At 49.0% G+C, this 17,020-nt stretch overlaps 1 protein-coding gene across 5 annotated transcripts in view; it reads left to right on the top strand.

Moving 5' to 3' along the window:
* XPNPEP1 (X-prolyl aminopeptidase 1) overlaps window positions 1-9,708 on the top strand; it is a 51,171-nt gene extending 41,463 nt beyond the window's left edge. For 3 of the 5 annotated variants that reach the window (XM_044916597.1, XM_044916598.1, XM_021700185.2), the window contains exons 15-20: window positions 982-1,042; window positions 2,508-2,577; window positions 3,444-3,617; window positions 4,351-4,427; window positions 5,615-5,713; window positions 9,152-9,701. In XM_044916597.1, coding sequence (XP_044772532.1) covers window positions 982-1,042; window positions 2,508-2,577; window positions 3,444-3,617; window positions 4,351-4,427; window positions 5,615-5,713; window positions 9,152-9,280 — 610 coding nt within the window. In that variant the 3' untranslated portion in view covers window positions 9,281-9,701. Of the gene's footprint in view, window positions 1-981; window positions 1,043-2,507; window positions 2,578-3,443; window positions 3,618-4,350; window positions 4,428-5,614; window positions 5,714-9,151 lie in introns of all 5 variants that reach the window. The other 2 variants (XM_044916599.1, XM_021700184.1) reach the window with 1 other exon arrangement.
* Window positions 9,709-17,020: the final 7,312 nt, after the last annotated feature.

Below are 17,020 nucleotides of genomic sequence, written 5' to 3'. Positions count from 1 at the left end.
AATGCTCCGTTCCCATTGCAGTTGGGACTGTGGCTGATGGAGAGCCTGATTATTTTTTTATTTTTAAAGATTTTATTTTATTTTAGGGAGATAGAGAGCGAGAGCAGGGGGAAGGGCAGAGGGGGAGAAAGAGGGAAAGAATCTCAAGCGGACTCCGCGCTGAGTGCAGAGCCTGATGCAGGGCTCCATCCCACCCCCCTAAGATCATGACCTGGGCCAAAACCAAGTCAGTTATTTAATCGACTGAGCCACCCGGGTGCCCCTGGAGAGCCTGATTATTAAGCGGGCTCCACCACATAGATGGAAATCACAGCCTAGCCTCGGGACACATGGGTCGGTATTCATAATAACAGCTTAGAGCTCAGGGTGTTGAGATCGTTTAGGTTCTGGTGTAAGTTTTGGTCACGTCTAAATTTTAGCAAGATTCCAGAAGTTATCCTTTCTATGTAGGGGTGTGGATTAGTGCATTCTAAGAGATGTCTTTGGGTAATTGTAGGGTCCAGTCCTTTGCTGTCCTGATGGGAAGAATTAGAGGTTGGCCCTCTTTTGATAGAATCAGGCTCCTACTTGCTCCTATTTCCTTTGTCCTCCTCCTTCTCGTTTATAACCCCATGATAGTGTCACCCATGAAACAGTCCTCACACTGTAGACCAAGAGTGTGTGTGTGTCAGGGCCGACTGAGTTCACTCTCACTACCTCAGGCCATCCTTGCTTTCATACTTTGTCTCATTTTATTTATTTATTTAGAAAAAGATTTACTTATTTTAGAGAGAGCACGAGCAGGAGGGTCAGAGGGAGAGGGAGAGAGAATCTCAAGCAGATTCCTTGCTGAGTGCCGAGCCCAACATGGGGTTTGATCTCACAACCTCGAGATCATGACCTGATTCAAAACCAATGTTCAGATGCCTAACTGCACCACCTAGGCAGCCTGAGCCAGAGCTTATTTTGAGTGAAAACTAATTTGTCCTTTCTTTTGGAAAGGGATGGAACGACAGATGTGACACGGACCATGCATTTTGGGACCCCTACAGCCTACGAGAAGGTAAGGTGGGGCAGGAAACTGGAGAGCCCTCTCTGCTTTCTTAACAACAGCATTGCTCTTAGGAAAAGGAATTGTACAATGAAAGAAAATTTATATGTGGGATAGTAAAATAGCTCATTACTGTGGAGTCAGGCTTCTCTGCTTTATGATGTCCATTTAATTAATTACTGGAGAAATTTTAAAAGCATTCTGTCTGCTAAGGTCAGAGTAACTCAGATTCAAGTTTAAACAGCGTCAGTATTCTCTTGAATCAGGCAATCTCTTTGGGGATGGGAGTAGGGTAGTGAAATGTATACTTTTTACAAACAGCGTCTAGATTTGATTCTGAAAGCCACCCCCCCCCTTCTTCTTTCAAGTTCAGCATTTCCATTTATAGGCTTAGCTCAGGAAGCCTCTAAAATGGTATACACTGCTCAGTTTCTGGTCTGCCTGGCATGGAGAGGAGGAGATGACGGTGAGGCAGGAGTCTGGACACTGGATTTCAGGTCTTCTCTGCTGTTTGCTGGCTCTGTGGCCTGGAGTAAAGCACTTAGACACGTCCATAAAAATGGGGATATGAGTACCTGCCTCCACGGCTGGTTATAACGGTTCCAGGACCCTCGCAAGTTCCCGGATCAGTCACTACCCAGCAGATGTTGGTTGAGTCCCTGAGTGAATCTGTTTTTCTAGGAGCTCCTACAGGAAGAGAGTTTTACGCAGTGCGGCAGAGCAGATTTCATAGTTTTAGTTCTGTACCTGACCTGTTTGTAGGCATGAGCACCTTAAAGAATCTGACCTCGGCTCCACATACCTTTGGTGTGACTCCTTTCGGTGCTGGATAAAGAGCTCCAGGCCAGATGGAAGAGTGTGGGTTCAGTGCTGGCTCTGCACCTTACTGGCCACTAACCTTCCAAGCGTCACTTTTCTTACCCGGGCAGTAGGGATCACCCCCGAGTCTAACACGGGTAGGGGACAGATGTTGATGCTGGACTCCTGGCTTCAAGGCCAGATGCCACCACTTACGAACTGCGCCACCTGGCAGGCTGGTTAATCTCTCTGCCATGTGAGGATGACAACAGCATCTCCAGCACCAAGTGTGGGATGAAGTGCTCAGTGCTTAGTACCATGCCCGGCACAGAGGAATAGCTCAGTAAATGTTAGCTCGCGTCATCGGTAGTTTTATGACTTCTGCTCGTCTTTCTCAGGCTCAGCCAGAGTGTGTCAGAATGTTCATTACAAGGGGAGGGCCTGTGGGGTCATCTCTCTGACAGTTCCTTTTAACTAAGTTTAATTTCAAGATTTTCTAGAAAATTGGTCCCATGGCCAAGCTTTTTGTTTTTCCACCAGAGTTTTTTCTTTTTACTCTGATTTTCTCTGTGGTATTCCTAAAAACCTTTAGAGGCAGGGTTTTCTGAGCTGCCGGAAAACTCCAGGACTGAAGCATCTGTCCTCGTTCTGCAACATGCCCCTGGGTTTTCTTTGGCAGGAATGCTTCACATATGTCCTCAAGGGCCACATAGCTGTGAGTGCAGCCGTTTTCCCGACTGGAACCAAAGGTAGGTGGGTCCTTCTGTCATCTGGCAGGCTTTTCCTTGTTCAGGCACCAAACATGTCTAAGTCTGAGCGGAAGAACGTCCTTTGTCCCTGTCAGCCCCGGCCCCTTGAGGCCCAGCCAGGGCAAGTGCTGTGTGGAGTGAGTCTCCTAGATCCACTGACTGAGCTCGGCGGGCTTCCCAGGGAGCCAGGCTTCGGTTTGGGCTTAACGTCAGCGGTGGACCTCTCTCCTGACCACCTGGGGTGTCAGGTGACCCAGGCAGGTGGCTCCCAGGAGAGCGCGGCCAGCGCACGAAGGCCTCCGGGCCCAAGTGGAAGTTGGTTGGTGCAGCCTCCTGTCTGTCCTGCCTTGCGGGGCCAGTGCCTCCTTTTGGGACTCCTTTTTACTGGGAACCTGACTTCAGATACATGCCAGTCTGCTCGAGGACTGATGGATGGGGCATTGGACGGGGAGTTGACAAGACCTGGGCCTTGAATCTGCTTAGATTAGGTCTGCACTCATCCCCCTGGGCATCTGTTTCCTTAGAGTCTCATCTTTGTAATTCTGAAGCTTCAGGGTCCCAGAGCTGGGAAGGGAAAGTCTGCCTCAGCCACACCCTTAGTGCTGCAGGCGGCCAGCCCCTTTATCGGCTTCCTGGACACAGTCCTCCTGCTTTAGACTGAGCTCTGGCTGGCGGGGGCGCGGCTGTCTCGGGAGCTCGCATTGTTAGTTCTTTCTTGTGCTGGTTTGAAATCAGAACCCTCCAGTCACTTTTACATGCTGGTTTCTGTTCTGGAGCCAAACATAATAAATCTAATCTCTAAAGTGCTTTGCAAATTGAAAAGTACTGGACAAATATCATCAAGTGGTTCTTTATGTGTCTTTCAGGACACCTTCTTGACTCGTTTGCCCGCTCAGCTTTATGGGATTCTGGCCTGGATTACCTGCACGGAACGGGACATGGTGTTGGGTCTTTTCTGAATGTTCACGAGGGCCCTTGTGGCATCAGTTATAAAACGTTCTCCGATGAGCCCTTGGAGGCAGGCATGATTGTCACTGATGGTAAGTGTCCCTCACATCTAGGGTGTGCATGGGTCTTCGAGCCTGTTTGAAGGCTCTCTGTTGTTGCTTATCTTTTGATTATCTTAAAGTAAATTGGATATAATTTCCCCCTCTTGTCACCTTGAATTAAACAAGAACAACAACTTTTTATGATTATAAAAGTGATACGTGTTCATTTTAGAAAAGGTGAGGCCGTGGGACAGCATGTGGAAGAAAGTGAAAATCACTTATAATCCAGCCGCCCAGGGGAAACATTGCTTCATGTTTTGATGTATTAGCTTTTGGTCTTTTATATGTGCATACATCTTTTGTTCTCCTCATTCAGATTATACTGGATGTCTTGTTTGTATTCAGCTTGCTTCCTTAATGTACTTTTCCCATGTCATTACCAGATCTCTGTGCATAGAGTTTGATGCCTGCTTCGTTATGTCGAATGGGCACCGTGACTTATTTGGTGGATCCTCTGCTATTGTACTCTCCATCCTGGCACGAGTTTTCAGGGACTTTAGAACCTTTCTTTCTGTTCCTCGAGTACCTGTTGGAAGTGGCTGTGTGGGAGGAGGCGGCATCTCTGGGCTCTTGTCCCCGGACTGAGTGGGCTGTTTGCCTGTATCCCCTCCTCCTTCAGGGTGGGGCTGTCATCCTGGGAGCAAGCACTTCTACTCCGCGTGTACGTGCTCATCATGGGCTGCTTCTCATTTCTGGGTTTGATTTTTTTTTTTTTTTTTTTTAGAGCCAGGGTATTATGAAGATGGGGCTTTTGGAATTCGCATTGAAAATGTGGTCCTGGTGGTTCCTGTGAAGACCAAGGTAGGTAATTGGCTGTTTATTTTTAAATTTTCCTTATTTTTTAATGAGGGAAGATGAAGATATTTGTCTTTGGAGCCAAGAGTGTGCCATTCTGGGGCCAAAATGGAGCTTCCTCCCCGATACAAGGGAGTCTCCTAGAAATCAGTCTCCTCTGCAGAAGCCAGAAAGAAAATCCGTAATGAACTGGGACCCAGAACTGGGATTCCTGGGGCACAAGGCAGGCCCCTGCCTGATGGGATCTGGGGCTCTGAGTTTACTAGAGGCATCTCCTTGTCATGATGCTGGGGGTGGGGGAGGTGCTTGTTTAAAGGCCCCTCCCAGACCCGGGACCACGGCCTGGAAACTGTATTTTCAACAAATGCCTCAAATGATTTTTATTGGGTAAAGCCGAGGAACCCTTAGTTATACGGTAGGTCAGGCCCCACAGGCTGGTGATGAGACGGGTCTGTTGCCTTCCAGAAGACAGGCACTTCACCTTCTCCCCATCACTATTACCAAGAGGTTGGAGGGCTTAGGTGTTCGGCTTTACCTAGAAGACCCGTTTATTGCTCTTCTGTGGGTGACGGTGGAAATCGAACAGTTGGAGGGAAGTGGCTTCCTCAGCGTGCTGGCCTCTGCTCTCTGCTTCCACATCGAAGTCACCTTGAGAGTGGCCTCTCACCTCGCTCCCAGAGGCCTTGCCAGGAACAGAGACCCAGCATGCTCTCAGGTGCCCTGGCCAGTCCGTACTCCGTAGCATGGATAAACCTGCTTGCTATCTGTCACCGGATGGGACTGGCTGGTCGAGGCAGGACACGTGGCTAACTGTTAAATAAAAGTGATGCTGGGGACTTGCACTCTGGGAGAGTCTTGAGAACCCAAACCAGTGATGCCCCTCATCCAGACACCGCCATGCTCTGCCCCCACTGCTTCTCCGTCACAGTGGACGTTAGCCCAGGGACCTGCTGCTCAGAGCCCCTCGGCTTTCCCCGATGGTGGCTGTTGGCACAGCGGGCAGCTCTAGGACAGTGGCGTCCAGTGGGTTCGTCGTGCCTCCTGGGCCCCCTGAAGATGCTGACCAGCAAACCCCTTCTTGGTTCCCGTTCACACCTGCCCTGGGGGGTGGTCATGGCTGGTGGGAATGACCTCATGGTGGTTCATTGGGGTAGACAGGAGTAAAAGCCTCTGTTTTCTTCCTTTTCCAACAGTATAACTTCAATAACCGGGGAAGCCTCACCTTTGAACCTTTAACTTTGGTTCCGATACAGACCAAAATGATAGATGTGGATTCTCTTACAGACAAAGAGGTAATGAGGGTGGCTTGGAGGAGACAGAGTGGGAGTGGGGGTGGAGAGCTACCTTACATTCTCTCATCTCTTCTCACTTTGTAATTTAGAGATCTGTGCCACCTGAGTCTGAAAATCCAAGGTCTGTTGAGGACTGTAGATGCTTTTCCTGTATTTGTTGGCTCTCTAGGTAGAGATAGTCCTCCCTGCACCATTGTGGGGCTGTAAGGTTTCTTGAGTGGGACTAGTTCGCCACTGCTTTCCTTGAGGGCATGAGCCATGGCTGCACTGAGCGTTTAGCAAACCATGGGCCATGTGTCTTCCTAGGAGGAGCCAGCTGGGTGGTAGGGCCTGTTGGCCACTGCACGTACCAGATTGTTTTCTCGTGTTGAATGAAATATTAAGGGAATGAAAAGTGAAATCTATTATCATATGCCCAGTTTTCACACAGACAAGGAGAGAGGCGGTGCCTACTCTTCTGGTCACTCCGGGCTGTGAAGCTCTTCATAAAGCTAGGAGCACAGTGGGGCTCACTATCAAGCTCCGAGGGATACAGGTCTTGAAACCCCTTCAATCCTGTGCTGGGTCCCCAGGCCCACAAGGCCAGGTGAGGTGACGGGCCCCGGGACCTGGGTGAGTAAGGCTTGAGGGATCAGGCAGGTGATCAACATCGGAGCAGAGACGGGTCAGAAACAGGGCGGGGAGAATCAGCACTGGACAGACCAAACAGTTCCTGAGCCAGGGAGCCAGAAGCCAGAAGGACACAAGTTTCAGAGCAAGGCAGGTGGTCGGAAGTCCCTGCAAACGGCAAATGAGTGGTGGGAGCCAAAGGCAGGATGAGCCTGGCGGGTCCCGTAGGAGTAAGTTCCTGTTGCCAGAGCAGCTACTGACCTCACCCCGGCCACGGTGAAGCGCCTCTTGAGACGTCCTCCGCGGTGCACGCCTGGCCCCATGCCCGGCACTAGGAAAAGTGCCTCTGAGGCGTGGGGAGGCCCCTTCTGCTGGACCGTGGAATGGGACTCTCCCAGCCAGAAGCCCCTTCTCCTGACCCGCTCACAGAGGGGTGACAGCAAAAGGTCATCTGCTTCCTGCTTAGTGTGGACACCTCTGCTTACCCGTCAGTGTCCTTGACCGGCCAGACATCCCCGCTCACGGCCCTTAAACGAGGCGACCATTGTGGGTTTATTCAGCTTGTCGAGGGTGCCGGGCAGGAAACCGCTTGTTAGCGGCACAGTGTCCGGTGTGGGCCTGGCAGGAAGAGTCCCTCCAGCGGTCCCTGGCTTAGGGGAGAGGGGACAAGAACACATGAGCGGACGTGGAAGCCACCGGCTTGAGGCCTTTGTGCTCAGTAGGAGCCAGGGTCTCTTCTCATGGCCTCGGGTACAGCTTCCAGGGTCTTAGCAAGGGGCTCTCCCGTTCAAAGTCACTTTGCTCTCGGAAGCCCAAGGCCGTGGCTTCCTACCATCAGCTCTAGGTCAGGCAATCCCTGCTGTCCACATAGAGTGTGCTCATCAGGAGGCTTCCTCCCAGTGACATTCCACCTTATCCACAGAAATAGTGTGTGAGGAAGGTTGAGTGAGGCCATTCTTCCTTGAGGGAGGAATGTTGTTAACCTGGCTCGGTCCACCCCATGACATTGAACATAGACCAGTGGGCTCTGTTGTACTCAGTGGTTCATTACTATACCTTGTGTGGCCGAAGCACTGAACTCTTCTTTCTGCCGATTAGTTTCTGTAGGGAAGATAATAGCTTCTTACCCTTAGATCATAAGCAAGTTCCTACAAATAAACAGTAGATGTATTTAACATACCAAGCAGAGTACCTTTATTGTCTCTTTTAGCAAAAAAAAAAAAAAAAATCTCCTTCCATATATCACTTAAATCTGGGGCCTCATTCTGTCAGAAGGCACAGTAATACCCCACAACCAGATTCTGTCTATTTGGCTTTTAAAGTACTCAGTCATGCCCCTCCCAAACTGACAGTGTTTTTGGTTACTTTAAGGACTTTTTGGGTTGGGTTTGCATTCCCGTCATTTATCGCCAGATGGCAGCTGAGGACTTGGTCATGACCGTGGGCAGCTGCAGACTTTCGGGGCCTTTGGAATGTTGGTCAAGCCCCCCTGAGGCTGCGCGTACAACTGAAAGGGTCTCAGGGGTCTCACCTTGGCTCCGGGCTTGGCTGCTTTGGACTGCAGGCTGTCTCGTAGCCCTGCCTGACCCGCAGCAGTTTGCTTGCTTTTGACTCCCTGTCCCGCTCCCAACTCCCAGCAGGGGCCAGTAGGCTCTTCCCCGTGGGGAGTGGAGCCCTGGCTGGGTCGAAGCCCTTTGGCAGTACCGCCGTGTCCGTCTGCCCATCACAACCCCGGAGCTCGTCCTTGGTACAGGGTCCGGACTTGGTACTGGGTCCCCGGTGCCCATGCTTCTGTAAGAGCGCTGCCTTCCCAGATGGCGTATGGCTCGTGGCAGCAGGGGCGCGGATGGCGGGGTCTGTCTTGCCAACTTCGCTGCAGCTGAGTGTCGGGTCGGGCCCACTTCATGGCCAGAGAAGAGAATGGGTGGTTGTCCTCTGGTAGAACTTGCTTCACTCCAGCCTTCACACCTGCCCCACCCCAGGGAGGGGAGAGTTCACCCTTTTACGGCTGCGGAACTTTCACCGTTAGGCCCTTGTGGATCCGCCCCGACCCAGCACCAAGTCCTGTCAGACCTCCTCCCTTCTTACCTCTTTTTAAAAGATCTCCTGGGGCGGTGGGCACGTTCCGTTGAGTGTCTGAAAGTTAAGCTCCCGGCCCCACCCTGCAGCACCACAGTCCTTGGTCACCAGAGGTTTGGGGTTCATCTAGATAGCCACACTCACAGGACCGTGGGGGCTTGGCTGATCCCAGTTTATTCAGCTCTGTCAGTGGAAACGGGTAGGAAGCTCAGTGCATTGGTGCGACACCTTCAGGTGTGTCTCTTAGCAGGAGTTTCACCAGCCCTCTAGGGCTAGTTTTCAGCCCCCCTCCCCTCCACTGCCACCCCGAGATGGCTGAGGTGTGAGGGAAGGAGGCCACATGGGTGGGTGTAGGACCTACCAGACCCCCTGCCCCGTCCCTCTGAAAGTGTCCTGTGAGTATGGCTTGGGGGTCCTGTTGGGAAGGATACCTGGTTACAGGTTACTCTGCACCCAGGGAAGCCCGGAGCCATGACTTGCTCTCAGGTATTTATAGTTCCTTCACAGTCATTGCCAGTCCACCTGCAGTAGACTGTTCTGGACGCATTTTACCGTAAGCAGCATGGCCTTGTCCCCTTGATTTCCAGGGAAATGGAGCCCAAGGAAGTTACTCGTCCCTGAGCAGGGGGAAAAGGTTTTGTGTATCTCTGCCCTCAAGTCATGATCTCCGCACCCAGGGGCCTCTCCCTGTTTGCCCCTGTGGCCTCTGGGAGAGGTGTGAATACTGCCTGTCTTTCTCCCGTCTTGCAGTGTGACTGGCTCAACAATTACCACCTGACCTGCAGGGACGTGATCGGGAAGGAACTGCAGAAGCAGGGCCGCCAGGAAGCTCTCGAGTGGCTCATCAGGGAGACGCAGCCCATCTCCAAGCAGCATTAATCCTCCCTGGTTTTTGTTTTTGTAAAATGCTCTGGGGAAGGGAAGAAGCCTGCCAGATCCCTGACATCTGTCCCCTTTCCTCTCCTCCCTTCCTTCTTCCCCTTTTTACTTTGAGATTCTAAGAAGAACTGAGAAATCTTCTTATCCTCTTTGATATTTTCTTGCAAACACTCAATCTTTTATGATTTTTTTAATTGTTGAGAACGAGCCAAGAATAAAATTGCTGCACCAGAAGGAGGGTCCCCGCAAAGCTGATCACTCGCTCAGGGAGACGCCCCGAGCAGCCGCAGTGAGTTCTCTGGCCAGTGATGGTGAAACACTGAGTGCTTGCTCTCTGATGGTCAGGTTCCAGGTGCTAGTACATTATTCATGATCACCTTGATTCATGAGACTGTATTTATGATCAGTGAATAAAATGTCAGAATGTGCTTTGTCTCAACTGTGTCTTTCCTCTCAGCACTGTCCACCCCGCATGTCAGGCAAGCTCATCTCCAGGACTGGTGGCCTTTGGGGGAGACATTTTCTAGATAGAAGGTCCCCTTTCAGGAGAGATCCCTGGCCTCTCCACATATTGTCTGGCTCCACATATTTCTCTGGAAAACCTAATATTTTGGTGAGTATAATGTCAAAAGTGAGTCTTCCATGGTCCACCATGTGTTACACATTGCGGAGTCTCAAATAGATTTGACTATTTTTGATATTTCGTTGTATGGCTAGTTCTTTTTTTAAATAGTCTCATTAAATCTTAAACCATATCTTGGATTTGGATGGCTTTGAACGATGAATAAATATAATAAAATACTTCGGCCATCCACCAAAGCATGGTTGGCAACGTCCATTACTTTGCAGCTGGGGAAGCAGAAAATGAAGTGAGCTAATCTGTTTTTACCATTCAGAACCAGGGTGTCGGCAGGGAAAGTTTCACCGATATGATGAGCCTAAATTGACAAGAGCGCCTTAAAACCCTTGCCAACATTTCCGTTCTCCCTCCTCTCTTCTTTTCTCTGAAGGATCGTTGGTTCCAACTTGCTGTGTGGAGGAAGCAAGATACACGGCTAGTTCTCAGGTTGTTTTTGTGATGCGGACTCAATAACAGGATGTATTTTGATCCACCAAAGATCCATTCTTGAATGTGTTTGTTTCGCACTTGCTCCTATTTTTATGTCCCACGGGATTGTTCTTAAAAGAAGTTTCTCCTTGAATGATAGGATGTATTCATCGTGTTTCTCCTCCGTCATCCCTCTAAAAGTCAGAAGACCTCCCCGTTAGGACTCAGACCATCATCTCCTCTGCTCCCCCTGAAGGTTTTCCTCTCCTAGAAAACGGGAGCTGTGAATTGCAGTTGGTTTGGAGTTCAAGCAGACTGAACTCAAGCATGACAGCAACTCCACTGTTTGTTCATCAGGCTCGTAAACCTGTCCCTTCCCAAGGCAGCCTTAGAGCAAAGTTTGATTTAATTGGCTCAAGCCCCAGAAGCAAAGGTTCCTGATGCCGGGTGCCTGGAGTTTCCTGCCTGGATCTGCATGTCTTGGCATTAAGTCCAAGAGATAAAACTAGGCAAGCTGATCCCAGAAAGATGGAGAACTGGAATAAAACTGCAATGTGCAAGTGCCCAGAGGGAGGATGAGCTAATCGAGAATCAAAAGACTCATGAGACTCTTCTTAGCTGTGTTTCTTGGACTTTCTTTGTTTTGGGTGACCGTGGCAGTTTTGAGGAGTACTGTAGAATGTCCCTCTATGGGGATTTTTCACATTACTAGACTGTGGTTATGGGTTTTTGGGAGGAAAACCCCAGAGATAAAGGGTCATTTTTATTGCATCATATCAAGGGTGCAGACTTAGAACATGACTTTCCCATTGTTGTTGACCTTGGTCCTCTGGCTGAGGTAGTGTTTGTCAGGTTTCTCCACTGTACTCTTTTTTTTTTTTAAAGATTTTATTTATTTATTTGAGAGAGGGAGAATGAGAGACAGAGAGCACGAGAGGGAAGAGGGCAAAGGGAGAAGCAGACCCCCTGCTGAGCAGGGAGCCCGATGCGGGACTCGATCCCGGGACTCCAGGATCATGACCTGAGCCGAAGGCAGTCGCTTAACCAACTGAGCCACCCAGGCGCCCTCCACTGTACTCTTATCTACCATTTCCATAGTGTACTCGGGAAGGAAGTCACTATGTGTAGCCTACTAAGCTATGCTCAGTTTTCTTGAGGGTGGACTATCTGCATCAATTATTTGGAATTCTGCATAGAAGATTTGTCTCTTTTCTCACATTTTTTCAATCATTTCATATCCAAATTGACTTATGCTTTGGTTTATAACTAATACTACTTATTTTGTTGTTCTAGCTTTGGCCATAGGGAACTCTTTCAGTTGGTTCGTCTTTTTGATACACTTCCATAATTGTGTGTGTGTGTGTGTGTGTGTGTGTGTGTGTGAAGCATGTTCTTACTTTCTGGCACTCCCAAGAAGCCCCAGGCTCATTTTGTATATTTCTCACCTCAGTTCTAGAATCAGCCATTTCTCCAAGGAGCTCTCGTTGCTTTTATTGGAGAAAGGTATTTAAAATTACCATCTGGGCAGCAGATGGGTGCTTTGCTACTGGGCTGTCATTGTTTGTAGGCCCTCTCAGTGAGAGCAAGGAAATGTATACATGCACACTAATGCATCTCTATCTGTCTATCTATCTATCCATCTATCTATCCATCTATCATCTATCATCTATCTATCATTTATTTACCTACCGATTTCTATATGTAACCATCTGTGTCTATATGAAACTAGATGTGAGTTTGTACTGTTGTCTCCGGCTCTAATCCATGATCACCTCCCCCTGCTTATCTGGAACCTCCCACTCTACCTATGAGAAACCTGGCTCCCGCCATCCCCATCCACTTGCCAAACTGTTGAATTCTGATGTACATGTATGGCAGTATTAGGATTGTGAGCCTGTGCCTCTGTGGGAAAAACTCTTATCAACTCGAGTACAGTGTTTGTGTGCAGTTCCTTGTGCTTTGGTTTGCAGACACCACTCATTTCCAAAGTGACTTAAGTCAGCACCCTCCCCTCTCTCCCTTCAGGGAACTTGTTTCACACATTTGAATATAGTTAGTGTCTTGTCGCAGTCTGCGTTCCATCCTGGGATTCTCCCAACCTCTTAAATGATTTTCCCAATGTGCATATATTAAGATTCACTGTTTGTGCTGTGTGGTTCATTGGGTTTTGGTGCATGCACAGTGTTACATATCCACACCTACAGTGTCATACAGAATAGTTTTACCCAAACCCTCAAAACGTCCCCAGGGCTTCACCTGTTCGGACTTCCCACCTCTTCCCCTGCTGCTGGCACCCACTGATCTGTTCACTGTCTCTATAGTGTTGCCTTTTCTAGAAGGTCATATATTTGGAATCACACAGTATGTAGATTGTTTCAGACTGACTTCTCTAACTTAGCAATATATAGATTTATCCATGTCTTTTTTGTGGCTTGATAGCTTATTTCTTTTTATCCCTGAATAATATTCCATCAAATAGATATGCCAGCTTGTTTATACGTATATTCATCTATTGGAAGATGTCTTTTTTATCATAAGTTTTTTAAAGATTATTTGAGAGAGAGAGCACGAGCAGGGGAAGGGGCAGAGGGGGAAGCAGACCCCCTGCTGAGCAGAGAGGCTGATGCTGGACTCGATCCCAGGACTCCAGGATCATGACCTGAGCCGAAGGCAGATGCTTAACTGACTGAGCCACCTAGGTGCCCATCTATCATAATTTTTTTAATAAGAGGGAAAGTTTTTTTCTTTCTAAGGGAATTTTTATTTTTTCATGATAGGAATAGCATGTGAAAGGCAGGGTACTGTAGTGATTAGGAACCTGGTTGCAAAGCAGATGGTACTGGGTACTCACGGTGAGTCCTTGGGTAAGAGCGCAACTTCTCTGAGCCCCGGTGTCCCTTTCTGCAAAGGGAGATTAGTGGTGGCCTCTTCCTGTCCTTTGGTTGTGAGGACTGATTGGGAAAGCTCCTGCAGAGCATGTCCCCGAATGTAAGCCCAGCCTGGATGGCCATGACTTCCAACCCAGCCGGAGAGACTTGTTTTTGAAATTGCAGTTTATTGAGATATAATTCACACAATATGCAATTCTCTATTTAAAGTGAGACGCTGATGCTTGTGCTTTCTCTCGATCTCCCCAGAAGGTATCAAAGAAGGTTTTCACACAGAGACATAACTCTAAGATGCATCCTCAGGTCTGAGTTGTTAGAATGTGTAACAGACCTCATTACAGAAAACCTGACTACACCTGCTCGGGTGATCTGGGGCTGTGGTAAAGCCTCTTGGAAAAGGAGTGAGTGGGAGATGGCTTCTCCACCACCCCATCCTCTCTTCCCTTCCTCCCAGGGTCAGAAGAGTCTGCAATATGCTCAGGGGGACAGGGGAGAACACACTTTACTGAACAAGAGAAATTTTTTTAAATTTCTTTTTTAAAGATTTTATTTATCTATTTATTATAGAGAGAGGGATGGGAGGAGGGAGAGAGAGAATCTCAAGCAGTCTCTGCACTCAGCACAGAGACCAGTGTGGGGCTTGATCCCACAACCCTTAGATCATGACCTGAGCCGAAATCAAGAGTCAGATGCTTAACTGAGCCGCCCAGGCGCCCCAAGAGAAACGTTTTTGAAGAAAAGGATGAATCGCCCAAGGAGATGCTTGGAAAACCAGAAGGGAGAGATCCTGGAGTTTCCAGAGTTGAGAGTGTCGCACACCAGGGCTTAGGTGGGCATTACGCTGGGAGTCAAACCCTTCGACTTTGGAGCAAGCCCTTGCAGTGCGGGCGGGCACCGCGGCGTCCGAGGCCCTCCTGTGTTCCGCCAGCAGATGGCAGTGTGGTTCTTCAGAGAGAGCGGAGATGGCCAGCCGCGGAGGAGGCGCGTGGAATTCTAGGTACTAAGAAAGACCTGCGGAGCACCCTCATGTGCTCCCAGGGCTGCCACTCAGTGTCCCCTCAGAAATCAATGTGCCCAGCCCACGTCTGTAGATAGGAATGTCAGTAGAGTTCATTTAACAAAGATGGACTGAAATGCTAGCTCTGATGGGACCGTCAGCCGGGTGTGATGGGTGCAGAAAGATGCGTCTCGTGGGGCCCCTCACAGAGCCATGTGCATTAACGGAGACACATGTCCAAGTGTGACTACAACACAGGGGAGTTTATAATGTAAGTGGGGCAGCCAGGAGGTTTCTGCAGAACCTCTCTAGCCCCCCCCCCGCCCCGTGCTCCGGCCCTTTGGCATATCCGGACTTCCCAGCTTGTGTGAGTCCACCCAGCTAAAGTAGCCGACCTCTGCTAAGCTGGCTCACCAGGCCAGATGCTAGAAAAATCACCGCGGCTTTGCTCTCCGGCCTTTTAAAAAAAGACGTAACTATTTTAAGACAAGTTTTAGATTCTCAGCAAAATTGAGAGGCAGGTACAGATTTCCCATGTACCCCTGCCCCCAGACATGTGCAGACTCCCCCATTACTAACACCCCCCCCCCCCCGCAGAGTGGTACATTTGTTACAATTGATGAACCTACATGGATGCATTATAATCACTAAAATCCATAGTTTATATTCTGTTTCCCTCTTGGCGCTGTGCATTCTGTGGGTTTGGGTAAATGTATAAGAACATGTATTCATCATTATGGTATCATACAGAATTTTTCACTGCCCTAAAAATCCTCGTACTCCAGCGATTCATCCCCCACTCCCCGACCCCTGGCCAGCACGGATCTTTAATGTCTCCATGGTTTTGCCTTCTCCAGAATTTCCTAGAGTTGGAATCACACAGTATGTAGCCTTTTCAGGTTGGCTTTTTTCACATAGCCGTATGCATTTAAGTTTCGTCCATGTCTTTTCATGGCTTGGTAGCTCATTTCTTTTTAGTGCTGAATAATATTCCATTGTTGGGAGCTACGACAGTTTATCCATTCACCTTCCGTAGGACACCTTGGCTGCTTCCACGTTTTGACAAACATCAGTAAGGCTGCAATTATGAATTAAACATTCATGTGCAGATTTTTGTGTGGACGTGTTTTCAACTCCTTTGGGTAAATATCAAGGAGCACAGTTGCTGGTTCGTATAGTGAGAGTATGTTTGGTTTTGTAGGGACCTGCCAAACTGTCTTCCCCAGTGGCTGCTGCCTTTTCATCTTCGCCATCAGCAATCTCACTTCCCTTCCCTCTCCCTCTGGGACTCTTACTTTGCAGCCCTTTGTGGCTTTCCCCTGTGTCCCTTTTTGTCTTGAACAAGGAAACTCCATGTGGATTTCATTATCTGTAGCAGGAAATATACAGCTATGGGTTCCCGTCTACAGTGCTATTTCCTATCTAAGCAAAGGCTAAAGGGTTATGTTCTCTCCGACCCTAGAAACTTTTTCTGCCCTCTCCACGTGTTGCGATTTGTACTCTAGCCTCAGGACTCAGGAAGTCTGGTTAGTTTAGTGATTTGGAGCTCAGCACCAATAAGATCAGAATCCTTTGTTTCGAGCCCAGGTGAGCCAGTAGATTTCTTTTGTTCCATGATCATAGCCAATACTTTCAAACTTGTCACCATTGTCATGGTGTCCTGGCTTCTCCTTTTTTATCCCCATCTCTTCAGTCTAAAAATGAGGTCTTTTAGCTCCCACCTTCAGGCCTGGCCCCTTCCACACTCCAGGACCATACCCATCCTCTGCCCAGCTGAATGCTGAGCTGATCCTGAGTCCTTTCTTGTGCCAGTTGGGTTTCTCCCTTGTGCCCACTTCTAGGACAGGGCCTGGGCTTCTGAGTGATCCTGCCTGCTTGAGGTCCAGCTTTTGTTTCCTGCTCAGCCTTCTGGTGGCTCCTGGACTTCACAAGGGCAGAAGTACTAACCTGGTGGGGGTGGAGTAGACCTACCACTTAGCCACTGTATGACCTTGGCTTGGTTCCCTGGCTTCTCTGAACCAGTTTCTTCCTTTCTTAAAGGGATGGGAGTGGCTAATAACCTTGCCTGTACAATCTTCCACAAAATATAGTTGCCATTTTCCCACTTCCTCTGTCTTTGGGTTCCTGGGACCTGGAATGTTCCAGCTTGATTGGTGCCAACTATTTGCCCGTCTTTCTCACGCCCAGACTACAGAACCCCATGTTCCTTCATACCTGGTGGGACAGTCCCCCTTTGCGGGACTCTGCCGAGATGCCACTAGCCCGGAACACTGCCTCTCACTCCATCTCCAGCACCATTGCTCTGCTGCTCTTTTGGTGTGGCTGCCTGCCCCAGGGCTGGGTCAGTTCCGATCCCTGATCCTGCCAGGCCACTCCCTGCTGTGGTTTATCCTTCTCTCTGAAGGGCATCAGAAGACACATGGCTTACTAACTTCTACAGCACTGGACTTGGTTGCAACCAGGTGAGGGAGCCTGGATGCCAATGTAGCCCATCACCATCCTGGGTGCCTGGTTCAAAGAACATCTGGTAAGGAAGGTGCATTGCGTGTGAAACCAAACCAAACCAAACCAAACCCTGACATTGATGACATCTGGGTCTATCAGTTTCCTATAAAGACTGGCAGAAAAATCTCTACCAAGTACATATATTGGAGGTAGAGTGATAGAAAACACTTATTTTTCTGAGTACTTCTTACGTGTGGGTCCTCTTCTAAGTACCACATATTTCTTCTTTCCTGTAATCCTCCCCGCAAACCCTATAGGGTGGGTACTACTAAGAGTCCAATTTTGTATGTAAAGAAGCTAAA

The sequence above is a fragment of the Neomonachus schauinslandi genome, chromosome 6 (assembly GCF_002201575.2).
Source record: "Neomonachus schauinslandi chromosome 6, ASM220157v2, whole genome shotgun sequence".
Classification (NCBI taxonomy): Eukaryota; Metazoa; Chordata; class Mammalia; order Carnivora; family Phocidae; genus Neomonachus; species Neomonachus schauinslandi.
This window is presented reverse-complemented; position numbering and strand designations above follow the sequence as displayed.